Source organism: Limanda limanda, chromosome 18 (assembly GCF_963576545.1).
Source record: "Limanda limanda chromosome 18, fLimLim1.1, whole genome shotgun sequence".
NCBI lineage: Eukaryota > Metazoa > Chordata > Actinopteri > Pleuronectiformes > Pleuronectidae > Limanda > Limanda limanda.
The window spans coordinates 8,766,850-8,792,972 of NC_083653.1; the positions used below are offsets into that span (position 1 = coordinate 8,766,850).

Here is a 26,123-nt window from a genome sequence, read left to right on the forward strand (position 1 = left end):
GGAGGGAGGGAGGGATGGGAATCTGAGGAAGACATGAACTCAGACATGTTTGAAGCAGTGAAATGGTACTTACACATTTACAGTGGAAGACATATGACATTCTGGTACATTGGAAACACATGCATGCATCTACGGGTGTGTATGTGTCTACGGGGACATGCACAGACACACACATGCTTTACAAATCACCGCTGTTAATATTCCAACAGCCGAGGCATCCACTTAATTCAAACCCGTTCCAACACTTAAACCCGTCTCTCAAGACAGCCAGTGTAGAGGGCACCACCAATTATGGTTGCCAAAGTGGAGTTCAACAGCAGCCTTAACACAGAAAGACCCCACTGGCCAAAATCACGAGCTCAATCTCCACATATTAATCTCCGCATATCCCCCTGTCAACTTTACTTTTTCATGCCCGAGCCAAAAATGGTCACACGCCACTATTCAGTGGATCTGGCGAGCCCGCTAATCCAGACCCGCTCTGCCATTTTGGCAACCGCCGCTCTGTCATCATTGCTCGCCTCCCAAGACACCACCACCACCACCAACACCACCACCACCACCACCACTCACACATCCAATCTGGCATTGTGTGATCCAGCCACACTTTACAAACTACACTGCTGGCTTCTCCACAACTGCGCCTCCAGTGTTACGACGGCTGCCAACTGTGTCCCAGCACAACACAGCTCTAATATCCTGCCTGCCACTTGCCACCATGCCAACCTTCTGGCTTTTGCCAAATACACTGGGCGGTTTGCCAATGGACCCCCTGCCCCCCCCCCCTTCTCCCCTCTTTGGGGCGCTCATATTAACACTGTCAATCAGACCTTGCTGTTTGCTCGCCCCTGGAGGGCACGGACATCTCCACATTCAACACCTGTTTAATATAATGCAGCCTTTTTGTTCAATGCAACACACCGACATCAAAGCTAGACAGTGTAGAACCCAGCTCTCTACCTGTTGTAGCATTTACTGTTTCTTACACTAACTGTATTTATTCTGCTGTTAAATGTTATTTTCCCTCACTTCAATCTCCGTATTAAGATCATGTTATTTAATCCACACTTAAATAAGTCTGTCCATATATTTGTCCACGTCTCAACAGGTTTATCAGAGTCTGGACCATGAGTTACAGAGACACGTGAGTCTCCAGGACACGTTGCAGCAGTGCCAGACGTGGATCACATCTGTTTCAGAACAACCAGAACCTCCTGCACACACTTCTCTCAGCCTGGAAGAGGCGCTTCAGCAGGTCAGTAAACACCTACAGTACACAGTCCTAAAGAAGAGTTTGGTATTTAAGTCATAACTTGATTTTCTTTATATGTGTTATTACCTCCTGAGATTATTATTTGATCTTTGAATTAATAGTACTCATGTGCATGGCTGTTATATATCCGTCTTCCACGGGGACTAAAAAGGGTAAAACACATTGTAAGGTTTTGTCGATTCTCCTTATGGAATATAGTCATCCGTCCACAGAAAAACAAAACCAATGACAGACACTTTTTTTGGCAGGTGAAACACGAGCGAGCTCTCGGGGAGCAGGCCAACACTTACCTCCAACTCCTGTGCTCAACCTATGACCTGTCAGAGCCAAGGGTCAGGAAAACTGCAGGCTCCATCCAGGAGGTCAAACTGCAGGTCAGTTAAAGTCTTTAAACAATAGACTGACCGCTACAGCTGCAAACACAGGCGCCGAGGCATTATTAAAGCTTTTAAAAATACATGCTTTGTATGACATGATTCCATTGATCCTTGTGTACAGAATGAGGATCGTATGCTGCTTTTTGAGGAGGTAGCAGACAGCTGGAGGGACGTTGAGGAGCAGAAGGCAGATCTGGAGCTCCAGCTGAGAGAGACAGAGCAGCAACTTCAGACCCTCATCAGGAGACCTGCAGAGCTGGAGCCCAAGATTGCCCAAAACCAGTTGGACAAGGCACAGGTGTGTTTGGTTTGAATGGTGATGTTAAAAGTTACTTCATAGTCGATGTTATAGACTTCAGCACCTGTTATCTTTCCTGCAGGAGTTCCTGCAGCACATCAAGGAGAGACAGTCTGAGGTTACCCATTTGAATGAAGCCATTGGTAGGCTGACAGATGGACAGGTCTCTCCTGCCTTAGAGGAGATAAGGAGACTTAGGAGAAGCTGGATGGACCTAGGCCAGCGGGCTGAGGAGCTGGAGGCTCAGCGGGGGGAGGACATGCAGCGAAGCGGGGAGTACCAGGAGAGCGTAGTAGCTGTGGAGGAACTCTTCCACCAAGTATCCAGGGAATGGGACTACCTCGCCAGGTATCAAAGTCTACTTTGTGTGATATGATTATAACTTTTTGAGCAATACATACATTTCAAAATGTATGTTTAATTTATATAGTAGGACTAAATTAACCAGATGTCTAACAATCCCTGTCTGTATGTACATAGGGCTGACACAGAAAGTACAAGTGAGCATCTAGAGGCCCTCAAGAAGTTGTCCAGTGACCTGGGGGAGCAGAGAGCAACTCTAGAAGATGTCAGAGACCAGAGACAAGCTATTCTGCCTCGACTTAGCCTGCTAGACAAAGAGCTGGTCAAGCAACAGGTGGAGCTCCATTCTCTTAGTTCTTCATCTGGTTCTTGAAATGAGATATTTTAGTAACATAGAGTGTGTTCTGCCTCTCACCAGGTGGGTCACCTGGAGCAGCGCTGGGCCCAGCTCGAATCCCTGATTCAGCAGAAGATCCAGGATTCTGCACAAACCCTGGAGGATCTGTCTCGGGTGGAAACCCAGCTGAGGGATGCCCGGGAGTGGGTGGAGGAGCAGCGGCCTGCGCTTACATCTGCGTTGAAAACCAGCCCACCCCCCGACCTGGCCCAGAGTTTTCTGTTTGACCACTTGAGTGTATGTGTGGAACTTGAGGCCCGTCAGCAGCTGCTGGGTCAGGCAGTGAGCGAAGCCCAAGCTGTGACGTCCAGGCTGGGGCTGAGTGAGAAGAGAGGCCTTCAAGGGCTTGTTGAACAAGCCCAGACTGAGGTGGAGACTCTGGGGGCTCGGGTGGCCCAAAGGAGGAAGTACCTCAGTAAGGTAAACAGCTGGATTTTTGTATGAGATGCAAGTAAAAATTTTAATTATGCCCTGAAGGACCTAACTTGTCTCACATATGGGGAGTTTGTTTTGAAGGAAAAACATGTTCATTCTTTTTCTAGTTGTTAAAACTTTATAATTAATTTGCAGTGTTTGATTCTTCCTCTGTAGGCCTTCACAGAGAGAACACAGTTCCTACAAGGATTGGGGAGAGCACTGACCTGGGTACAACAACAGGAGAGGAAGGCTTTGATCGATGACCACATAGCACTTCTCCCGGAGGACCTGGCCAAACAGGTCGCTGCATGTCGGAGCGTCCAGAGCAGTTTACGAGCTTACCAGAGGGAGCTGACATCTCTCTGGGTACAAGGGCGAGAGCTGGAGAGAGACGCCACCGATAAAGAAAGAACAGAAACCCTGGCAAGACTTGATGAACTACAGTCGATCTTTGAAACGGCCCTCGAGAGGACCACTCAACGTCTCACGGACCTAGAAAAAGCCTTAACCTCTCGGAAGTACTTTCAGGTTGACCTGGACAAGACTTGCCAATGGTTGAGACAAGCAGAGGCCATCACCTTCCCGGAAATCAATCTAAGCAACATTGATGAAAACTCCGAATTACAAACACAACTGTCAAACTTTCAAAATGTCCTAGAACAAGCTTCAGAATATGAGAACCTCCTGCTTATCGTCCAAAGAATAGGCCAGGAGATCCTTCGTACTCTAAATGAGATTGACCATTGCTACCTAGATGAGAGGCTCAATGCTCTGCCTCAGCAGTACAACGCCATCCTAGCTCTAGCCAAAGAGAAGAAAGACAGAGTCCAGCAAATAGTCCTGGAGAGAAAAGAGTTCAGCACTTTCTTTGATATCACTCGTAATGCACTGGAGGAGCTACAGGAGCAGTTTGACAATCTGGAGAATCAGACTATCAGTGTTGGAGAGGAGGAGGTTGTTTGTCTAATCAATGAATACAGGAATATTAATGAGAGTTTATTCCACATTAGTCCAGCTGTGAGAGAACTTCGTGGGAAAAATGAAGGATTCCGGTGCAGAGGTCAGCATAACAGAGCTGAAGAGACCCAGCAGCTGATCTGTCTCCAGGACACACTGAAGACGAGGAATGATCAGAAAATTCAACACTTAGAGAACTCCTTAAGAGTTGGAGTAGAACACAACAGAGTATTTACCGATACGGATTCAGAGTTGAAGTCTGTTAAAGAGAAACTGGTCAGACTGAAGTCAGACAAAGACGTAGGAGCCATAGATAAAATCACAAGTCTTTATTCGCTGCTAGAAAGACTGGACGGTGTGATCTTTCAGACTGAAGAATGTAACCATCAAACTGAAGGCCTTGGACTGAAGTTTGAACCCACTGCCTTTCAAGAAGCGACATCGCAGCGTGAATCACTGCGGTCGTTACGGACTGAGGTGAAATGTTTTGTCGGCGAAAGTGAAACCAAAGTCACGAAAAAGGACGATTTCACAAGAGAGACTGAGAAAACGCTGCAGTGGCTGAAGACTATCAAGGAGAAATTGGAGGAGCCGTTGACCTTGACAGAGGTCAAAGTTGAGAGGGTGCACGAGGAAGTGCGCAGACTGAAAATCATAGAGGAGGAAGTGGGAAGTAGATTGAGGATGACGGATGCCTTGGGGAGCAGAGAAAAGCAGAGGTGTTGTAGTAGAAAAGAAACTGTGCCAGCCCACGTGGAAAAGAAACTGCAGGAGGTGGAAAAGCTGGGAGCTGGAGTTCAGGAAGGCGTTAGAAAGAAACAGGTTGGTGTGCATGTTGTTCAGAAATAACATGGGGACATTTTCTATCCTTTTATTTTTCTTATGGTAGAACTCACACACTCTTAACTAAACAGGGATCTCATTTATCCTTCATAAATATTAATTTCCAATTCCTTATTGCCCACACTATTAATATTACTAGGCCTGGGGTAAGTGAACTGAATAAGTTCTAATCACTTTATAATTGTTGTGGGTATTTAATGAGTTTAAAAACCATATTCTATCTAATCAATGATGTCGACCAAAGTTATAATGACATCACAGAGCCTTTTCTAACCTCATTTGATTCAGAGAACTCTGACCTTTGACATTTTGAGAGGAAGCTGTATTAAATCTTGAATTCCAAAATTACATTTCCAACATATGACTGCAGTTGAAACTAAAAGTTGAAGTAAAGCTCTGCAGTGGGAACTTGTTACACATCCGCAGACATAGATTTATTCTGTCTGACGGGACCGTAGTTGTTACAATGATTTAAGACTTAATTTTACTGTTACCTCTGGGTAAACAAACTCTTGTAGAAAGTTGCGAAAACTGTAGTTAATCAAAGCACCTTCTGCCTTTTCTAGCTGGCTGCGGATAAAGCTGTTTCCCTGGTCCAGAGGCAGCACTTATCTCTGCAGACCATGCAGAAATGGCTGGACTCTGCCGCAGCTTTGCTCCTGAGGGCCAGCTCAGGGCTGGAGCTGGAGAACCAGACGGATTGTGTGCGGGACCTGGAAGAGATCTCAGCCGAGGAAAAGAGTTTCACCGTCGCTTTAGAGGAGCTGAGGACTCTGGATCCCCTGCCGGTGGATCTAACGGAACCAGGAGTGCGGAGTGGAGAAAAAGTTGAGAAGATGCAGCTGAAAAACACAGAAGTCAAACATCAACTGGCTGCTTATAGAGAAGTGTTGCAGAGGTGTGTGTTAACGTGTCTTCTATCATTCATTTCTGTTTTTGGTATGTTGAGCCAAATAATGAAAGTGTTCATGGGAAGTTAATCTTCCACATCTACAATTAGATTTATTCTTTCAACCTTCTACGTATATTCTATGTAATATATATTTTATGAGTTGTGGTTTGTAATCTGTATAACTTTCCCAGGTGTGCCGTTCTATGGAGCTCCTTCCAACATGAGCGGGAGTCGCTGGTTGCACAGATGAACGCTGCAGAGAGCAAGATGGCCTTGTTCACCACAGCCATAGCCACCAGCAGCCAGCAGGCAGAGGACAAGTGTCGGAGATACAAGGTCGGTCGCTGCCGTACCCAAAACTCAGAAAGCAGAAACACTTTTACATATTCACAGCAACAGTCTGACTTGAACGTGCTGTGTCCCTCGTGGCTGCGATTTTAAATTCCAGCATTAATTCTTGTCATGGCAGCAGATGCACATTAATATTTCATCAGTTGAGTGTTTATGCATTATTCCTTGTTTTATTGCTTGTATTTGAAACGTTGAAAGCTTAGCGGAGAGTTATAATTTGCCATGTTATAAATCCTTAATGGGAATGTGTTTACTAAATGACTCATCACATGTGTCTGTTGTCGTCACCTTTGGACTGTAGTCTCTGGTGGATCACATCGACCTGCTGGAGGTGCCGCTAAGTGCTCTGAAGGAGAATGCCGCGGAGTTAGAGACGATCGTTTCCGAGTACGGCAAAAGTGTCACCAGCCACTCTGTGTCGTCGCTATGGCAACGGTGGAGCAGGCTACGCAGTGTAGCCCGGGCCCAGGAGAGGGCGCTGGAGGACACCGCCAGGGAGTGGAGGAACTTCACAGAGAGGGTGAGAGAGGAAACCCGTTGTTGATGTGTTTGTGGTTCCTTGTCAGTGTGTGTGTGTGTGTGTGTTTGTGTGTGAATGCAATCGTGCATAGTTAACTTTATATGTGTGGTTAAAGTGCTTCAGTTCATATATAGTTCATGTATTGCATAAAACCACAGCTGAAGCATGTCCAGTGTCACTCCACAAAACAGCCAGCATTCACCTGTATTCTAAAGCCAGTAAACTAACACATGTATCAAACTGTGCCTCTGCAGATTTAGGTCAAACAGCTGAATACCAGTTGGTGTGCTGTGATGTAACTCCAGGCTTCAGGCCCGTTAGCCTCTCCTGCCAAAGCACTCTGTCATACCAAGTGTTTTCCCGCCTTTCGACCTATTTTGAGTCTGAATGCCGTCAGTTCCAAAGAATTCTCCCTAAGCGCTGCTCCTAGAAAGGAAATGAGGCCGAACTGTGTACGGGTCACTTCCTCATATGTGGCACATCTCTGTTGTCCACTGGTTTTCTATGGTGCCTTTGTTCAGCTGGATGTGACGTCTTCCTCTACATTTGAGTCTCTGTACTCCTCTGTCTGAGTCTCACGTGTGAAATGCAGGCAGGGCTTTGTCAGATATAAGTGAAAAGTATTGTGAGGTGAGAGAATGATTAACTTTGTGCTCTCGTTTTCTAGATGCAAGGAGAGGTGGAAAATACTTAGCCAACTTTAAACATCTCATCCCTTTAGATTTATGTTTCCCTGCCTTCATTGATAGAACCACTGGTCTTTGTGTCCCCCACCAAGCTGATGAGTGACCATTCTTCTCCACAGAAGCAAAGTCTCTGTAAACACAACAAGGCAGATCTCTGGGATAGATCACTGTCAATAGCATGATGATATTAAAATGTCATCTCTCAGTCAAATGAAGAAGCTGAGGAGTTAATTTGCAAACAAACAAAATATATGTTCACACTGTATTTGATCTAATCTTGAGCTCTAATTTATGTAGTAAATGCATTTTTTTGCCTCACAACACATTTGCAAAGCTGATATCATTCATGTTTACCCGATTGCAGTTTTCTTCTCTGCATTTATGCATCAATTGAAGCAATGTGATAATGGATGGAGGAATTTGTATGCTGCACAAAATAGGGACCCACTCTTTAAAAAAACTATTTGTTTTAGAGTCAACTGGAGTAATTTACCGTTTTCTCCTGGATAATCAGTTAAATATCAACCATAAATCTGCTGCATCCACTGAGCCTGAATCCCTGTACGTTCACTTCTCCGGCTCCACAGATGGACAAGGTGCGCTCCGTGTCCAATGACCTCCACACGCGTGTCCCAGACAGCACGGTGGAGAAGGCTTCCACCAGGACGGCGCTCCAGAGCCTCCTGGAGTACCATGACTCCTTCAGCCAGGAGGTGGAGAGAGAGCAGTCCATCCTGGCCCTGCTTGGGCAACACACCCGCAGCCTCAGAGGAGAGGAGGAAGAGGAGGAGGAGAAGCAGGAGGTGGAGGTGGAGAAAGAGAAAGAGACAGAGAACGGAAAGGAGGAGACACCGTGCCTACAAGAGATCAGAAGTATGCAGGGGCAGTATGACAAGTGAGTCACCAAACGCTGAAGCTGCTCCTGCTTAACTCATGACTCAAGGCTCATGACCATCAAATCTGTATTTGTGTATATTAATACATTTCATTGTGAGTGCTGTGAGTTTTGTGTTAATTTCCCGCTTAGATTAAAACATTCCTCTATCATTTTCTCCCACTCTGTCCTGTCTAGTCTTCTGCTGCGGGTGAGGACGAGCAGAGCTCAGGTGCAACAGGAGCTGAGGGAAAGAGAGGATGTTGAAAAGGAGCTGGGTTTGGTCAAAGGATGGATCCAAGACACTCGTGGCTTACTGCTGAGTCCGACCGCCGACCTGGATTCACTGCTCCAAGAGCTAGAGGTATGGGCCACTACATTTACACACACACACACACATAAGTGGTTACCATATCATGTAATAGAAAAGACTTTGATTTGCATTGAATCATCCGCTGTTGTCTGTGTTACAGACTGCACACGGTGAGGTCATCAGCAGGCGTCAGAGTGTGGAGCGTATGACTGAGCTGCAGCAGTCCAAGTACCACGACCTCCAGGCCGGTCTGCCCTCAGAGCTCAGCATGCAGCTGGCCGAGGTGGCTCTGGCTCTGGGTTCCGCTGAAGACCAGGTGACTGTATATTTGTATTACTGCGTTAAGGGCTTTATTACATGTATGTAATTTGTTTGTAAATACCAAATTAAGCCGTAGCAAAAGTCTAGTTTTGCTGCTATTTAAATGTGGCTCATGTAAACTGAATGATGTGTATTTCCACCATATCCTTTAGGTCCAAGCACGTGAGAGGGAGGTGCAGCAGAACAGAGATGTGAAAGAGGACTTCAGCTCCCGACTCCAGGACATGGAAGCGAAGCTGAAGACCATCGCTCTGAAACTGGAAGACAAGAGTGCCGACCTGGAGGAGGCCAAAGAAGAGACCAAAGTAATCAGCAAGACAGACTGACTAATTAACAAGCAATTAACCCCTGTTCAATTGACTATTCCTTATGCAGATGTTGAGGTTAATTAGTGTGTTGGAGCTGGAATGGCAAGAACTGAATTCTGCCATCAACTGCCTGTCATTTAAACCCCATTTTTCATTATTCCTTTTCCACCTCACCTCTTACTCTCCTCTTGCCTCCTCTCCAGGCTCTTTGTGAAGAGTGTGAGTCGTGCTCTCGCTCTCTGGCAGAGCTGGGGGTGGCGGTGCAGGAGTTTGGGGAGCAGAACCCTCTTCTGTGTAAGCAGCTCGGCGATGCTGTGGCCAAACTGACAGAGGTGCAGCGGCACACCACACAGCAGGTCCAGGACAGAGCCAACAGACTGAAGAAGGTGGGAGAAAAAAAAGTTCCCGTTATTTGTTGTATATTATCATTATAATTATCAGTATTTTGTGGTATTTGTGAGTATTTCACTCCTTTGCCTTATTCTTTAATTCGTCTGTCTCTTACACGTGAGCAGGCAGAGAGACAGGTGGATGAATATCAGGGAATGAAGGCGTTCATTTTGGGCTGGACAGAAAAAGCAGAAGTTCTGGTCACTGGTCACATCATCTGGAGCTCAGCGTCACAGCTGCAGGAGCAGATTCGAGCACATCAGGTGAGATTTAATGAGTCACACAGCAGGGAGGTTAAAGTCATAAGGCTGCAAAAATAGAATCCCAAAAATGTTTATATTTATTTTTCCACAAAAATAAAATCTTCTGTTTTTTACATCAACCAATTAAATTTGATGCTACCACACAAATGAACAGCTAATTAGACTCACAGTCTGATTTCCAGCGAAATGTCATGGCCTGTTCACTATGTTGCCTTGACACAATTAGTGTAATTGCTCTGTTAAAAAAAAAAAAGGCCTCCTCTCTCTGACTTGTAATTTCATGTTCCCATGGTGACAGGCGCTGCTGCGGGAGTGTCGGGGTCTCCATGGGGACTTGGAGGCCATGGGGGAAAGGGAGGGGCATCTGGGGGAGGTGCTGCAGACGGAGGGGTGGAGCCTGCAGGTGAACCACCTCAGCAGACGCACGGAGGAGCTGCAGCAAACGGCCAAGACTCGTCTGCAGCGTCTGCAGGATGCAGCAAAGGTAAACGACATTCACTCACAGGAAACCTCACATCGATAACACTTCACCTCTCAAGTATTTCAGGGTGCTCTGATCAAATGGATTTAATTCATTACAAATATCAAGAGCCACAGCTAATTTTATTTCATAAATCCTGACGTATTGCTTCATACTCGGAGTGAGTCAGATACACAAGAGCCACAGTCCAATAGTGCCCCCCTGTGGTCACTGATGAATCAACACACAGTCATAATGAAATGAACTGCTTCAGTTAGTGGCAGTAATCTATTACTCCCGTCTGATTGCCCTGCTGCTGATACACAGATGGTCGTCTGCTGCTCACTGTCGCCTGATGTTGGAAATCTGTTTACATTCCTCCTGTGGGTTTAGATTGCAGATTTGTTTCCCTCGGTTAAGATGCAGACAAAGCACAAATCCTAGTGACGATGACTGTTAATGTGATTTTTCTCCACATGAAATACATCAAAGTCAATAAAAACTTGCAGCAGAAGAGATTTGTTTAAAAAACTAAATCGCTTTTTACTCAAGTGAATGGGAAACACACTTTTGCAGACTAATGTGATTTACTGGATGCAAGTCTATATTAGCGATAGCAGTTTTTCTGTCACTTTTTATCCATTAGCTACATTATATTATGATGATAGATTCACTGTAAGCTGCTCCTACTCCTGCGTGTTCTCTCCTCTAATTTATTTGATCTGTCTGTGTCTTTTTTCAGGACATGTTGCGTCTGGAGGCAGAAGTCAAGAACCTCCACTCGGCTGTGGACCAGATCCAGGTCACGCTCGCTTCCCCTGACCTCAACAGACTCAGCCTCAGAGAGCAGCTCACACAGAGACAGGTACACACGCGTTTATTCAAATTTATTTGAATCCATCTGTTAAATTTGTTCATTGAAGTCACGTATTAGAGCTTCATACACAAAGAACACACACACACAGAGCATGCCTGCGATTGCAATAGGTTTCTGCAAGCAGTCTAGCTTTAATCACACACTCATTAATTCCTCCTCACTCTCTAACGCCCCCTTTGGTTCCCTCTCAAGCGTCTGTTGGTGGAAATGGAGGGCTTCAAGCAGCAGGTGGCGGCAGTGCAGCGGTGTCAGAGCGCCCTCCGGCTACCAGAGGAGGTAGTGGCCAGCCTGCCGACCTGCCGCACAGCTCAGACTCTGCAGCAAGAGGCCAGCCAACTGCAGCACACCACCATCCAGCAGTGCAACATCCTGCAGGTACAGGGCAACCCTCACATTACAAGTGCTACTGATTATTGGCAGCATTTTAAACCTGAAGTTAACTTAGATAACAGAGCTGAGAATCCTGTTAAAGCATGACATCACCAATAAGTGTAAGAGTTAGTTAATAAGGTTTTGTCTCATATTATTTTAATCTGTCTTCGTCTCCAGGTTACTTCCTAATCCGTCAAGTTACATCCTGTAAACCTAAAAATCCTCATTTGGAATTAGAGGACCGTTGCCACTCAGCATCTGAGCTGCACAGACATTTGCTCTGATGCTCTGAATTCGGCTGCAGTGTCCCAACAGACCTCCTCAGGAATGTCTGTGTTTTTCCTTTAGCCCCCATCAGACCGGTGTTATCCTCAAATCCTTTGGATGAGGGCTGATTTTGTTTTTAAGCTCATTGTGGTGAAGATTAGCCATCACAAAAAACAAATGTCCGACCTCCAGACACAAACTGGAGGACAGACAATTTAAGCATCTTAGGAATTTGGAATGAGAATGAATCTGTTTGTGCTCACAGTGGTCTTGCTCAGACTCAATTTGGGATAGACAGCTCTTATGTACATTCATGAATCATTCATTCACATCGAGTGTTGCTGTGGAGAATGCACCATACATAAACTGCAGCAGTCTATGATGAACTCACTTGGTGACAGATACTGTGAATGCAGAAACTGTTATTTCTCACCCAGGATCAATAATATAAATTACATTTTAAGCTGCAGCTTCCCTCTTACCTTGTTATGTTTCCTCTTTGCCAGGAGGCTGTGGTGCAGTATGAGCAGTACGAACAGGAAGTGAAGAACCTCCAGAGATTGATAGAAGAAGCCCATCGAATCATTCAGGACCGGCCCGTCTCCACCAATAACATACAGGAGCTTCAGGCTCAGATACACCACCATGAGGTGAGAGGACACACACTCTATATCTGCTATTCATTATAACATATTTTATATTAGTCCAAAAAACTGTAATATAGTTCTTCCCTCAAGGGATGGCGTCAGGCCTCTGTACTGACTTGTCTTTTTCTTCAAGACTAAACTTGAAACATCAAATCTATATAGACTAATAAACAAGCGCCCTCTATAACATGTTGCTTAAAGCGAAAAAGTACAAAAAATTTACAAAATAAAATAAATCACAACTGCATGCTTTTGCGTTTAATCTAATTTCCTTGAACTGTAAATAAAGGCCTGAACCGTAAAAACAGGCACTGACTAAAATGTTGTTTTGCCAATATCAAACTTAAGGATTTATAGGGGTTTATTTGCTGCACTCGTCTTTATTCATAGAAGTATTAGTAAAAAGTTACATTTTTCAGTTTTTCTTTTAGAGCTCCTTCAATAATCTATGTTCTCTTTGCTTTAAAGTCCACTCTGGTCAGTCGTTAGATATTTCCTGTAAGTGTAAAAGAAAACACACAAACAAGTGAGAAGTAGTGGCAGCAAGAAATATACTGTATATCTCAGAGTTGTAGTCGATGACTAAATCTGACTGAGCTAAACACATCACATTTAATCCCTTATCAAACCTATTCTGCCGTACAGCAGTTCAGGGAGAACACTGTGTTGTGACTGAAAAAGACCGACACTCGCACACACATTCCTCATTTATCTGCGGGTGCATGTAAATAGAACCTGTGAACATTCCTGCTTGATGCAGTGCTGACGATTGCAGCATTTTTCACCTGCATCTGTGCTTCCTGTTGCAGTTTTGCATTTGCTGAGTAAGTGTGTTCCATCTCCCGTGAGGAGAGAGAGATTTGGAAGGTGGGGGGGTAGAGGCAAAGACAGTTTAACTTGTCCTGCACGGTTCTGGTAGATGTGATCCACCCCAGTCTACTTATACAGGAAACACATGACATTTCCTTGTCAGTGCAATCCCTCCGGCACGGCTGTGTTTATGTCTGAGTTTGATCTCTAAGCTGAGCAACTCCACTGGTCCAGTTTGTCACGTGACCTGCTTATCAGTGCATTGACCATCTGCGGTACAGAGGGAGCAGGAGGAGGAGGAGCAGGAGGAGGAGGAGGAGGAGTGGAGGAGGAGTTGGACCCGGCCTGCCGGCTCATAGCATAGCTGTAATTTGACACCATCTCTGTCATTCTTCCCCCATACACACCCCCTCTCTCCTCGCCGCTCTCTTTTGTTGAACGGAGTGAGGATTGGTGGAGGAGGGAAGCGGCAGGCGGAGGAAGGGGGTTGCAGTGAGATCACTTCCTGTTATTTTCCTCCCCGGCTGTGTATGTGTACGAGAGGGAGTGTTTGAGGGATTTTGAACTATTTCTGCAAGGGTCTCTCTCTCTCTCACTCTCTCAACCCAACATCCTGTCTGCTGGCTTCACCGCCGATCTGAGTCACCCGCCTCTGTGCTGCTCTGATTGGCCCAGGGATACAGAACAGAGAGAGGGAGAGAGAGACAGAGAGAGGGAGAGAGTGAGGCTGTGCTATTCTCTTTCTGCACTTACACACTGTGAGGCCAAAAGCGAGAGACCGGGGAGGGAAGAGAATGCGTCCGTTCCGCTCACTCCTCTCATACCGGCACCACAGTCAACGCTGAGCCGGCCCAGCCGCCCTCCTTTTATCAGGACCTTGTTCAGCCAGGAACTATTGATCTCCCATTGTGGACTGAGTCACACTCTCCTGACCCTGGGGGCGGTGGTGTTTTCTGTGTCCCGGGGGGGATGTTTTGACAGGAGCTGGCCCAGAAGATCCGTGGCTACCAGGAGCAGATCGCCTCGCTCCACTCCAAGTGCAAGATGCTGACGGTGAAGGCCAAACACGCCACCATGCTGCTGACGGTCAACGAGGTGGACGGCCTGTCGGACGGCATGGACGAGCTGAGTGATGAGGAGCTGCCAAGCGCCGTGGCAACCGGCGCCGCCAACAAGCAGCTTCCTGCACACCCCTCTGTCGTCATGGTGAGCAGCAAAGCCTTTTTTGGACACATGGAGAGTCACAGCATAGTTGTGTGTGTGTGTGTGTGTGTGTGTGTGTGTGTGTGTGTGTGTGTGTTTCTGTTTCTCAAAGTGGAACAAAAGAATCCCCATGGGTCATTTGGGGGTTTCTAAACGGCGTAGAGTTCATTTCACAATAATGTAATTAGGTTAAAGCAAATTGCGGTTGTCTGAGGATGACAGTTATAATTACAGGTTCAACACTGCTACTCTAAAGGTAAATCGGTATCATTCAATTCCAAGTTAGCAATGATATAAAAACTCTCTACTCAGGGGTTCATGATGGTAAATATAAAAGAAACCGAGGTTTGGATTAGTTTCTTCTCTCTATTATTATTCTATTTCTCTCTCTCTCTGTCTTTCTACACCTTGCTTTTGTGCTGAGGCATTTTCCCATCTTCCCTTCCCCTCAAGTGTTATGTATTCTCCTCTGGCCGTCTCCTCTCGTTTATCACTGCACTGAAACTGTGCTGCGTCACTTCGTTTAACTTCATCTGAGCCGGACTCTGTTAACCTGCAACTACACTGTGTCATCTTCAGCTCGATCATTCACCTGTCTGTCAGCGACTAGTCGCCTCACTGCCTGCACTTCCTCTGTCTCTTCTGTGTGTGGTTCAGATTTCGGTATCTTGCCATATAGCTGTTTGTGGTGTGTTCAGTCTCAGCAGGCCAGGAAACAGGATATAAATGCGTCTGTGTGTGTGTGTGTGTGCGAGCAGAGCATATTAAGATTGTGTGTACGGCGTCTGCAGCTTGCTGGGACTGCAAACACTCCTTGTTTGTTATTGTCCCGCATAGTTACTGCAGTGACAGTCGACCTCAGTCTCTCAACTAATCTCGGCGTGTGAAATCACAGAGTCTCCCACACATGATTATTCCAAACTTGTCCCACACGTGTGTATGTGCGCTTTGTTGCATCGCATTGCATCATAAAAGCCCGGGAAAAAAAACAAGGTCCCGAGTCAGGCGGCCAAGTTCTGCACCAACTGCCAAGACGCAGCCCAGTAAGGCTCGGCTCCCATTTCAGCTGCACCTCTCTGCTGAAGTATGCAGGCGCACAGACAACTGGGCTGCCTCTGGGACAGCTGCTGCCACTTCTGCTGCTACTGTATCCTCAGCCCCTCTGATAGCTATGCCACGTATGAGTTATGCTTCCTGCAAGTGAGTGGTTCATTTAGACTTCTTTAGAGTGGTGTGAGCAATCCCTGTGTGTGTGTGTGCACTTACTGTGTGTGTGATTTCCACTTCCTGGTAAATGACCAGTCCTTTCCTCTGATGTGTCCTGTGAGAAAATCCTCATGGCTCAATCATCGCCAGTGGAACCCAGTGTGTTTCCATTAGCACAGAACAATTTAATACTGTACTTTGACAGTGTGTGTGTGTGTGTGTGTGTGTGTGTGTGTGTGTGTGTGTGTGTGTGTGTGTGTGTGCTGAGGTTGCAGAGTTTGATCAGTAACGTGATCTTATGGGTGTCCTCTTCCTGTTATTTGATTACTCACTGTCTTATTAATCAGCAGTGTGCTCACTGTAATCTGCCTAACCTGCACTCCCCCCCCCAATTAATTTTTATGCTCTCTTCTTTTCACGCTTCATATTCTCTCTCTCCCCCTTTTATCTGCCTCTTTTTTGTTCGCTCGCCCTCCTCCTTTACCTCCACCTGCTTCTTCGATGTGTGTGTTTGATGTGCGGCGCGAATGTGTGGTCAGATGACAGCCGGCCGCTGCCACACACTCCTCTCCCCCGTGACCGAGGAGTCAGGGGAGGAGGGAACCAACAGCGAGGTCTCCTCTCCCCCTGCCTGCCGCTCCCCCTCCCCAGGGGCTAACGCTGACGCTCCTCTTAACCAGGTACTGCAACCGCCACCCATCTGAAGCCCCTCCCGACCTGGTCACCTGCCCCACCTGCCCCATCGCCCATAGTCCACTTTACATGTTACAAGAAAATGTCAACGTGGAGCATTTTCGGTATTAGTGCAGTTTTCATTAGATGCTGAAAGTTAAAGAAACAAGTGAGTCTCCACTTGTTGTTGTCAGAAGTTTCTTTGAATAAATATAAGCATTTAAAACAGAATATAACTTGTAAAGATGGACCACCCAGTCCCCATCCCACAGCCTTCCCCTGATATCCACCACTAAACCACGACCCCCCCATCATCGTCATCATCGTCATCATCGTCATCCTCAACACTATTGACCCAACGGGTGTTTGAGTTGCTGTGCTGCCCCTGCTTCTCTCTTTTTTGCTGTATGTTATAGATTTACTTTGCCGAAGATAATTTGTTGCACGTATAGATGCTGAGATCAGAATGAGTGTGTCATGGTCTACACATAACTACTTTTAAATATGAAGTCGGTTGTTGTGTTACTTATGTCTTGATGCAGCAGTGAAACGGGACAACTTTATTGTGAACTTCTGTCACTGATGTGTCAGTGAGTTGATTCCTTGAAAGAAGAAATATTATAACCATTGCTGTGCTGTGCGGCCCAATAACAAGAGATTGTGATTTAGTTTTTCTCAAATTCCTACATAAGGGTATATTTTAAAGTCAATAATGTACAATATTGTAATGTATGAACAGCAGATGTGGGCTTAACTACCTTCAAATGTTACATTCAATTTAATTGTGACAGTGTGTTTGGGGACATACATTTCAGAACCACCCCTCGAATAACAGTAATGAGTGTGTACTGTACACACACCCAGTCGCACACTAATGAAACCCACACTGACTGTGCTGTTGTGTCACAGGGTCGAGGCACTTTAAGCCGAGCGCCCCTCCAGGAGCTGTATGACCCATCCATGGAGTCGAGCGCTGCTAACCTGGATGACCTGCAGAGATCCTGGGAAACACTCAAGAATGTGGTATGTCCTAATTCAAAGTAATTAAATCCAAACTTCCTGATATTCTATAATTGCACCTTATACTGTAAATCTGTCTTTACAGTTTGTTGTTGATTACATAAATACAAGTAACAGTTTAGTTAGAAAGAAATCTTTTGGGGGTCTATTGTGGATTGTACCAAAATCCAAATGTGTATATTTGTAGCAGGATGACAAAAGTGCCAAACCCAAGCAATTCTATGTGTCTCTCTTCCCCTCCTCCCTCTCCTGCCACAGATCAGCGAGAAGCAGAAGAGTCTGTACGAGGCTCTGGAGCGGCAGCAGCACTACCAGGAGTCCCTCCAGTCCATCTCCACCAAGATGGAGTCCATCGAGGGGGCGCTCAATGAGGGGCTGGAGCCCAGCAAGACCCCCGAGAGCCAGATGGCTGCCCATCAGGTGAGTGAAGGAGAAGACGCGAGGGTCTGGAGATACTGGGAAGTTAAATGAGTGTTGGTTAGAGGAAGAAAAGTGGAGAGACGTCTCTTGGGAATAACACAAACAAATGTGACTTAAACAGGCCTTCTTAGGGAGAACAGAGAATGATTGAAGGGTTTAATATTGCACCAGCCTGTGCAATGGTTTCACAGACTGCACGGCACTGTTCTCCGTTTCTATGCCAACGTCCCAGTGACGGTCGATACAGTTCCTTTTTATTTCACCACTGCTGTCCGGCAGTTGGGACAAACCCTCTATTGCTGCTCTCTCACCGTCTTCCTCTCAGTCTTTTATCCTCCAACAATGTCATTCTCCCTCTCTTTTTCTTCATCCACCTCTCACGCTTGTCTGATCTCTGTGCGTCCCAGGCTCTGATGGATGAGATCTTGATGCTGCAGGACGAGATTGGAGAGCTACAGACGTGTTTCTCTGAGGAGCTGGCGGACAGCGACAGTGACGGGGAGCCGGGAGACCAACTGGCGCTCCAGTCTACTCTCACTGTCCTGGGGGAGAGGATGGCCACCATTCGAATGAAGGCCTCAGGAAAACGGCAGCTGCTGGACGTGAGTGCTAGTGCAGAACATCCTATTTACCTTGTGCTTCTGTATACCCGTGAACGCCGTATTCAACATTTCACGTTGACCGCTGCAGGAGCGACTGAGCGAGCAGCTGGAGGAGCAGCGACAGGAGCAGGCGCTGCAGCGTTACCACATCGAGGCCGAGGAGCTGGACCACTGGCTGCTCAGCACTCGTGCCACTCTCAGCTCGGCCCTTCAGCTCCAAAACAAAGACCTGGACATGGAGGAGCAGCTCATCGACTGTCAGGTGAGGCTGACGTTTTGTAGCAGCATTAAAGGCGTGAGTGACTGGTGGCCTGAAAATTGACATTGAGCTTGAGCGGTGGAAAACAATTTTGCTGGTAAAACGCGGAAAACTTTCAGTAAGAAAGTCTGGAAGTTGTTGTTTTGCCAAGATGGAGATCAAACGCAAAAGTAAAGTATCTTGCGGCTTTCCTGTTCCTGAGGTAGATCAATGAATCCTTGGATTTATTCCCTTGGTATTATATTATTTAGTTTTCGTTTTTTTACTGTTTTACTTTTGGTCAGTTCATCCTCAAAAAATAGAAGCAATTCAGACATTTCACTGAAGAGGAGCCCAACAAATAAATACCTTTTCTAGGATAACGACAGTGGGATTAGGATCAGGGCTCTATCCCTCTGTGATGACCCTTCTCATTCCTCCACCACCTTTTGTTCCCCCACTCATCCTGTAACGTCGCTTTAATCTGGGGGGTTATTGGGAGCGTTGGTCACTGATCCACCATGATGTGTTGTTGTAAAGGTTTTATTGAGGTAGGTCGTCTAAAGTAGTTAATAATTTACCCCAAACCAAAAAGTTCATTCTGAGGGTTTTTACATTTTTTGGTCACAGTGTTCAGTTTACAGTAGTGTCATCAGAAAACCTCAGGGCTTTTTAAACTAGGACAATGTCTTTACATTGAAGTGATTAATTTCCTGATGCTAGCCTTTAATTCTGTCACCGACTTTTGGTGCACATAGTTTGGGAAATTGATTTAGAACTGAATTAACACTAAATTAGTAAGATATATTCTTAATATGATTAAAAAACACACTTTTTGTGAAAAATAGAAGACCGGACATCTTGAGGACCAAACTGATGTAAATATACATTCAACCTGTAATCATTTGTAATTGGGACAGTTGTCATTTGCCCCTCCACAGTAATAGTACATGTTCTGTGGCTCTGTCAAAGGAAATCCGTGTTTGAATGTGTTTGTAGCAGGTGGGAAACAGTAAGCTGATTATAGCTTAGTATGGCTCTTGTCAAGCTCAGACCTTAGGGTCCAGCCAATGTAGATAATCATCTTCAGTGAGTGTAGGATATTACAATATAGATCCTCTGGAAAGGTTTACATCTGAGAAACAATATAAGGTTAGAGAGAGAGAAGAAATGATGTTGACACAATTCAGTTTTTTGATAGAGGGCAAAAAGAAAACAAAGAGCAGTTTAACAAAATTTTCTGTGGTAAGAAACTACTGAGACAACAGTATTTATCCACCTTCCCACATGACACAGGGAAAACTCTGAATAGAGGGAAAAGAGATATATTGGTCTCTCTGCATTGTTGTGGAGAATTCTCCATAGTGAATTGCCAAGGGCTCTTGTCGCCCCGTATGAATTAGGGGGATACAACCTTCATCCCCCTCTTTTTCCACGTCCATACAATTCTGCCACTTTTCACACACAGTCCTGACAACTCACTCTTTCACTTTTCTTTCTCTTCTAAAGAAATGTGAGAGGTGAGTGAGGGAAGTCTGCGCAAAAGAAATTGAAAAGAGACAGGCTTGAAAAAGAGCATGAGAACGGAAGAACTGCTAACTACCTCAGACGCTGCTCCGCTTTCTGGAGTGAACAAAATTATAAAATCAACAGAAGAAGTATCAGACAAAAACTGAATTGCTACCTGGCTCTAAACCACTGATATAAATTGTATGTCTTTTACTCTCAGAGATGCAAAACACACATGATAGATCCTGATAAAATACTGACTCAGTGACCACAGCCTAATAAAAGAGAAAGGACAACACAAAAAGTGCTGAATACCAATGTATTATTATTACTGTGTGATTTTTAAACTAGAGGTCTCTGAATTATAACAACTTTTTTATACCCAACCACTTGTCAGCTGAAACTGAAAGTGATTTGAAAATGTTTTCCTCTGATCTATAATATACTGTGTCTGAGTTTGCCTCGTGCTCCTGCTTCTCCAGAACATGCTGTTTGAGATCGAGCAGAAGGTGTCCTACTTGTCGGAGCTGTCCGTGCACAGTGAGAGTTTGCTGATGGAGGGCCGGGGGGAGACCAAGGGAGAGGCGGAGCAGCTCACCTTCAAACTGCACTCCCTCAAAGACAGCCTCCTGGAGCTGCAGCAGATGCTACAGGACAAACAGGTGGACATACAGGTGAGGGCCCAGGTCACGCAGGGTTTCATTTCCTCCACCACCCTCTTGTGTTCCGTGCATTTTCCTTCCTCCCTGCCCCTGTGTCACTTCTGTTGTGCTGTACTGCATTGTGCTGCATTGGTTAAAGCATCAATGGTAGTATTGTGCAAACACTAAAGGCCACGGCATGCTTCTTCATAGAAGTCCACTGTTTTCCACCATGGAACAACAAGAGCCTGTGTGTCTCACAATGGGCCCTTAGACACCAGACAAAAGGCTGCCACCTCATCACATGCTCACACTAAACGCACTGCATCAGGTGTGTTTCTGATGACACGGTGGTTTGACCGATTTGCTTTATGTCCCAATAAAGTAGATTACCTTAAAAAGAAAATCTAAGGCACAGGCTGTTTTACTGATAGATAGTGACATTCTTTTTTCAATAAATCACTTTACAATACAAAGAAACTACAGTAGCTCTATGAGCCAATTATAAATGCTGACAGCAATTCCAGGATGATAAATTGAATAATGTCGTCTGATATTGTTGATGTCTCCCGTGGACGTCACAAAGTGGATTTACTGAACTGCAGCTGCATTCCCTTCTCTGATCTTCACAAACTTCATCAGCCCCGGTCTCAAAGAACAAAAACTCCTCCTGTCTGTCTCCTAGGGTTCATTGCAGGAGCAGGAGGACAGTGAGCCAGACTCATCTCTGTCCCAGAGTCCTAATGTCCAGGATTGGTTGTCTCAGGCCCGGTCAACACGCACACAGCAACAACACGACAACCTGCTGCGGCAGAGAGTAAGCTCAAAATACTCTTCAGGACAATGAAATCATTTGCAAACAGTCAAATTTACATGTTTATAACTGAATCTAATGTAAATCCTGTATTTTTAGGAGCTACAGATTCAGGTCGCTGAACAGAGGCGTCTGCTTCAGTCTGTGGCAAGTGTAGGGGAAGAGTTACTCAACCAACAGACCACACCCAACGGGGACAGGTACTTTTTTCTCCTCTGTTGAATGTGCACACGTTACAATTAAATCTGGATAATAATTAAAATACACTGGGACCTCTTGATAAAACAAATCTCCAGGGACCAGATTTGAGTCTGTTGTGATAAAACGCTCGTCTCCCTTCCACAGCGAGGTGTCCATCCCAGGGGGAATGTTGCTGGAGACCGAGATGTTGTCTCCTTTGGATCAGATGAGGCAGCGCTGGGAAAACCTGAATAAAGATCAGAGCACAAAGCTGCAGCTCTCTCTTAACACCCTGGAACAGGACCAACTCAGCCCGGTACAAGTTGATTTGTTTGTTTGTTTCAAAGTGCGATGTTCTTTTTAATAAATGTTGTTCTCACCTGAGGATGATATGCATTCTGTTGAAACTTTGTCTTTGGCTCCTGTTATCTCACACTATCACTCATATTTGACCCTCGTATGTCGCTTTCGTGTGCAGGTCGTCCACCGGTCCCGTCTGTCCAGTCCCAGTATGGTGTTTAGAGGCGAGTCTGGCAGCCAGGACTCTCACTCTCCCAGAGCTTTGTTTGAGGCCTGCAGCCAGACTCTGGAAAGAATCGCCCAAGAGGTAACACCTTCCTTTTTCTCTTTGTTTGTAGATTTCCTGGCAATTCCTTGTCTTCAGTCCCAGACGTCTTACTGAACATATACTATTTACTTTCTCACAGGCTGCGGGTAGTGACAGTAAACTGGCAGTGTCTATTGGAGGGGTGACAGTCCAGCAGGATCTGTATAGTGCAGTTTCAGGAGCCTCTTTCTGGCTGGATGCTGCGGAGAATCAGCTGCTTTCTGGTCCTGTGCTGCTACTCGAGGACACAGAGACGCAGCTCAACAGTCTAGAGGTGAGTGGAAACAAACACACTGATCAGCTGCATTTACTCTTACAGAAATATAAATGATAAGACTTGTAAACTGACAACAGACAGAACAATTCAAACGTTATTGAACAGAATATACTCTCTGTGTTACTGACCTGAACTCCTCTGCTCAGGGTTTGAATAAACAGCTGAAGGAGATGACCAGGGAGGTGAACCAGTGCAGAGACCTGCTGGGCGGAGGAGCAGGCCGGCTGTGTGGAGTCGAGGAGCAGGCTCTGATGGAGGACACCCTGGAGGGTCTGCAGGAGAGGATGGGCCTGCTGGACTCCACCCTGGAGCAGCACTGCGACACCATGCGAGACAGGCTGCAGGAACACTCATCTTTCCAGGTGTTAAAGCTAGACTGCTGCACCACCTGAGGGATTTATATCAAGCTAGGGATGTGATTGCATTTTTTTTCTGCCTGTATCTTAACGTCGCTTTTTCTTGTCTTTGCCAGAACGAACTGAGGATGCTTTTCACAGCTCTGAGTGAAAGTAAACACCAGCTGCTGGAAAAGATGGCGGGAAGCGCAGACAGACCTGCATCCAAACAGATCGAGGTAGGACACGAAACAAAAGCAAATACGCAAATATTTAACGTGTATTTAAAAAGCTTGACAGGACTTCAGGGAAGCGATTTTGACTGATTGTGCTGCTCCTTTGTAGGCGTTATCAGAAGTGGAGGACAGTCTGAGGGAGTTTGAGCAGAGAGTGAGTGAGCTGAGGACCAGGGCAGAAGGACTCCAGTCTGAACAAACCTCTAATCAGGAACTACTCAAACTGCAGGTAATATCAAGTTAATAATGGAGCTCAAACATTTTCCCTAAGGTCATACCATCCCAACATTATTATACTCAATGACTGACATATTGCTGGTTTTGTGTAGGATGCATACGAAGAGCTGGTGCTGATGGTGGGCTCCAGACGTAGCAGCCTTAACCACGGCTTGTCCCTCAAGGCCCAGTATGAGGCTGCACTTCATGACCTCACTGACCTGGTGGACACCGCTCAGGACAAGATGGCTGCTGACCAGAAGATGACAGTGGCCTCCGTCATAGAGGTCCAGATGTTACTTGACAAACACAAAGTAAGGAGGGGGTTGAAATGGATTGGCATGCATTTTTATTGCCAAACTGTAAGGTCGTTGATTCCTCTCCTCTTTAACTTTCTGTCCTTGTCTGCTCCAGGAGTTCTTTCAGGGTCTGGAATGCCATATGATCCTCACCCAGACATTTTACAGTAAAGTGTCCTCTCTGGTGGCACCGAGGGAGAGCCAGGCCCTGGAGGAGACCATGACTTTAGCCCACAATGTGCTCAAACAGGCCCACAGAAGGGGAGTGGAGCTGGAGGGCATATTGGAGGTTGGAATTACTGATTAAAATCCAATAGTAGAGATTATATCACATATATCAGAAAAACGTTAAAAACCTGGTGGGAATGTGACATTGTAATTTCTCTCTCTCTCTACCTGACAGTCATGGAGCAGGCTTGTTGAAGACTACCAGGCTCTGTGTAGACAGCTGGAGGCTGTGGAGTGTAGCATCCCCACTGTGGGTCTGGTAGAGGAGACAGAGGAGAGACTCGCTGAAAGGATCAGTCTCTATCAGGTAAGATACTTACCACAGTCTCTTCAAGATGTCACCTGAGTTTACCCTGAAAGCTGCAGTCAGGCATTGGTGTCCGAATATAGAATATGTAATCGATCAACTTCATCTGTCTTTCCTTGTGTCCTCCAGCGTCTGAAGGCCAGCCTGACGGAGCATCAGCCCCAGCTCTACCAGGTTCTGGAGGAGGGCAAGAGGCTTCTGCTGTCTGTTGGCTGCTCAGACTTGGAGAACCAGCTCACACAACTTGGAGAACACTGGCTCTCCTCCACCACCAAGGTCAACAAGGAGCTGCACCGCCTCGACTCAACGCTCAAACACTGGAGCAGGTCACTAGTCTTCCGTTTGATTTGTCAGCGTGATACCTGGAGTCTGAATACTTCCAACAAAACTAAATAAATCTTTTACGATAAATATTAATTTCAGGTACCAGAGTGAGTCGGCAGAGTTGAGCCACTGGTTGCAGTCGGCCCTGGACCGCCTAGAGTTCTGGACAACCCAGTCAGTGACAGTGCCCCAGGAGCTGGAGACTGTCAGAGACCACCTCTATGCCTTCCTGGTTAGTCTGGTTATCACATCACAATATTTTGATCATTGTAATGAAGGTAAGGTTTAATTCCAACTTCTCTAACCCTCTGTTTCTGATAGGAGTTTTCCAAGGAGGTGGATGCCAAATCGTCTCTGCGTTCTTCTGTGCTAAGCACGGGCAACCAGCTTCTGCGATTGAAAAGAGTAGATACCGCTGGTCTGAGGACGGCGCTTGGCCATATCGACACTCAATGGGCTGACCTGCTGACTCATATTCCTGTTGTACAAGAGAAGCTACACCAGGTCTGTTGCATGGTTTTTCATCAAGGATTTAAATTATTATTTATTTTGATATAATTGTTTTTGTCTATTTGACATCAGTTGAGATGTGACAGATTTGATGAAGCTGTATTTTGGCTGTTTGCGCCCTCAGCTGCAGATGGAGAAGCTGGCATCTCGGCACGCCATCACAGAGCTGATGAGCTGGATCTCTCTCATGGAGAACATCATAGACGAAGACCAGGATAAGATCATGGGAGCGGTCGGCTCGGAGGTGGTCCAGAACTTCCTGCAGAAATATAAGGTACAAAACCGACATGTTATATATCAAAACATTTATTAACAGCCTTCAGCTCTCTTTTCTCTTCCTCATCACAGCTTCATGATGCCTCTGTTTTTTTTCCGCAGGGTTTCCGCATCGATCTGACGTGTAAGCAGCTGACTGTAGACTTTGTGAACCAGTCTGTGCTGCAGATCAGCAGTCAGGACGTGGAGGGGAAGCGCAGTGACAAAACCGACTTTGCTGAGAATCTGGGAGCCATGAATAGAAGGTGGCAGATACTGCAGGGACTTATTGCTGAAAAGGTAATGATTCACTTATATAGCAATTAAGAATTAAATCTGAAAATTGTACCTGTATTTTTTGGTTTTCTGCACATATTCTTAGTTTACCATAGTTAAATTCTTGTGAATTGTTTGTCTTTTAGATTCAGTTATTGGAAGGACTTTTGGAAGGTTGGTCAGAGCATGAAAACGGAGTCCAGGCTCTGAAAACCTGGCTCACACTCCAGGAGGAGAAACTAAAGAAGAGACACAGGATAGAGGATGTAGCATCGGTGCAGAATGCACTGAAAGACTGTCAGGAGTTGGAAGAATTGGTGAAGGAAAAAGAGAAGGATCTAGAGAAAGCAGAGGAACGAGGAAACGCTCTCATCCGGGATAAGAAAGGAGCAGCCTGCTCTGTTGTCAAGGAGACCCTCAAAGGACTGAACCAGTCCTGGGCTCATTTGGACCACATGGTGAGCTTCTTGGATCCCCAAGCCTTGCAGTTGTTACCCAGATCTTTCTTTGCAATGTGCTTCAAGGCAATTAA

At 45.9% G+C, this 26,123-nt stretch overlaps 1 protein-coding gene across 1 annotated transcript in view; it reads left to right on the top strand.

The window, feature by feature from the left end:
* Positions 1–26,123, top strand: part of syne1a (spectrin repeat containing, nuclear envelope 1a) — a 114,703-nt gene that overhangs the window by 66,254 nt on the left and 22,326 nt on the right. The window contains exons 73-116 of the mRNA XM_061092037.1: positions 1,109–1,255; positions 1,522–1,647; positions 1,772–1,948; positions 2,031–2,296; positions 2,429–2,585; positions 2,670–3,068; positions 3,240–4,844; positions 5,432–5,763; positions 5,949–6,093; positions 6,410–6,628; positions 7,902–8,209; positions 8,387–8,552; positions 8,662–8,817; positions 8,975–9,127; positions 9,334–9,516; positions 9,646–9,783; positions 10,082–10,267; positions 10,986–11,108; positions 11,313–11,495; positions 12,266–12,409; positions 14,198–14,422; positions 16,165–16,305; positions 17,207–17,320; positions 17,576–17,737; positions 18,145–18,339; positions 18,428–18,601; positions 20,569–20,760; positions 21,413–21,544; positions 21,641–21,741; positions 21,887–22,037; positions 22,200–22,328; positions 22,429–22,602; positions 22,752–22,967; positions 23,078–23,179; positions 23,286–23,405; positions 23,506–23,706; positions 23,807–23,980; positions 24,095–24,226; positions 24,356–24,552; positions 24,650–24,782; positions 24,872–25,054; positions 25,185–25,334; positions 25,439–25,615; positions 25,738–26,049. Coding sequence (XP_060948020.1) covers positions 1,109–1,255; positions 1,522–1,647; positions 1,772–1,948; positions 2,031–2,296; positions 2,429–2,585; positions 2,670–3,068; positions 3,240–4,844; positions 5,432–5,763; positions 5,949–6,093; positions 6,410–6,628; positions 7,902–8,209; positions 8,387–8,552; positions 8,662–8,817; positions 8,975–9,127; positions 9,334–9,516; positions 9,646–9,783; positions 10,082–10,267; positions 10,986–11,108; positions 11,313–11,495; positions 12,266–12,409; positions 14,198–14,422; positions 16,165–16,305; positions 17,207–17,320; positions 17,576–17,737; positions 18,145–18,339; positions 18,428–18,601; positions 20,569–20,760; positions 21,413–21,544; positions 21,641–21,741; positions 21,887–22,037; positions 22,200–22,328; positions 22,429–22,602; positions 22,752–22,967; positions 23,078–23,179; positions 23,286–23,405; positions 23,506–23,706; positions 23,807–23,980; positions 24,095–24,226; positions 24,356–24,552; positions 24,650–24,782; positions 24,872–25,054; positions 25,185–25,334; positions 25,439–25,615; positions 25,738–26,049 — 9,300 coding nt within the window. The remainder of the gene's footprint in view (positions 1–1,108; positions 1,256–1,521; positions 1,648–1,771; positions 1,949–2,030; positions 2,297–2,428; positions 2,586–2,669; positions 3,069–3,239; positions 4,845–5,431; positions 5,764–5,948; positions 6,094–6,409; positions 6,629–7,901; positions 8,210–8,386; positions 8,553–8,661; positions 8,818–8,974; positions 9,128–9,333; positions 9,517–9,645; positions 9,784–10,081; positions 10,268–10,985; positions 11,109–11,312; positions 11,496–12,265; positions 12,410–14,197; positions 14,423–16,164; positions 16,306–17,206; positions 17,321–17,575; positions 17,738–18,144; positions 18,340–18,427; positions 18,602–20,568; positions 20,761–21,412; positions 21,545–21,640; positions 21,742–21,886; positions 22,038–22,199; positions 22,329–22,428; positions 22,603–22,751; positions 22,968–23,077; positions 23,180–23,285; positions 23,406–23,505; positions 23,707–23,806; positions 23,981–24,094; positions 24,227–24,355; positions 24,553–24,649; positions 24,783–24,871; positions 25,055–25,184; positions 25,335–25,438; positions 25,616–25,737; positions 26,050–26,123) is intronic.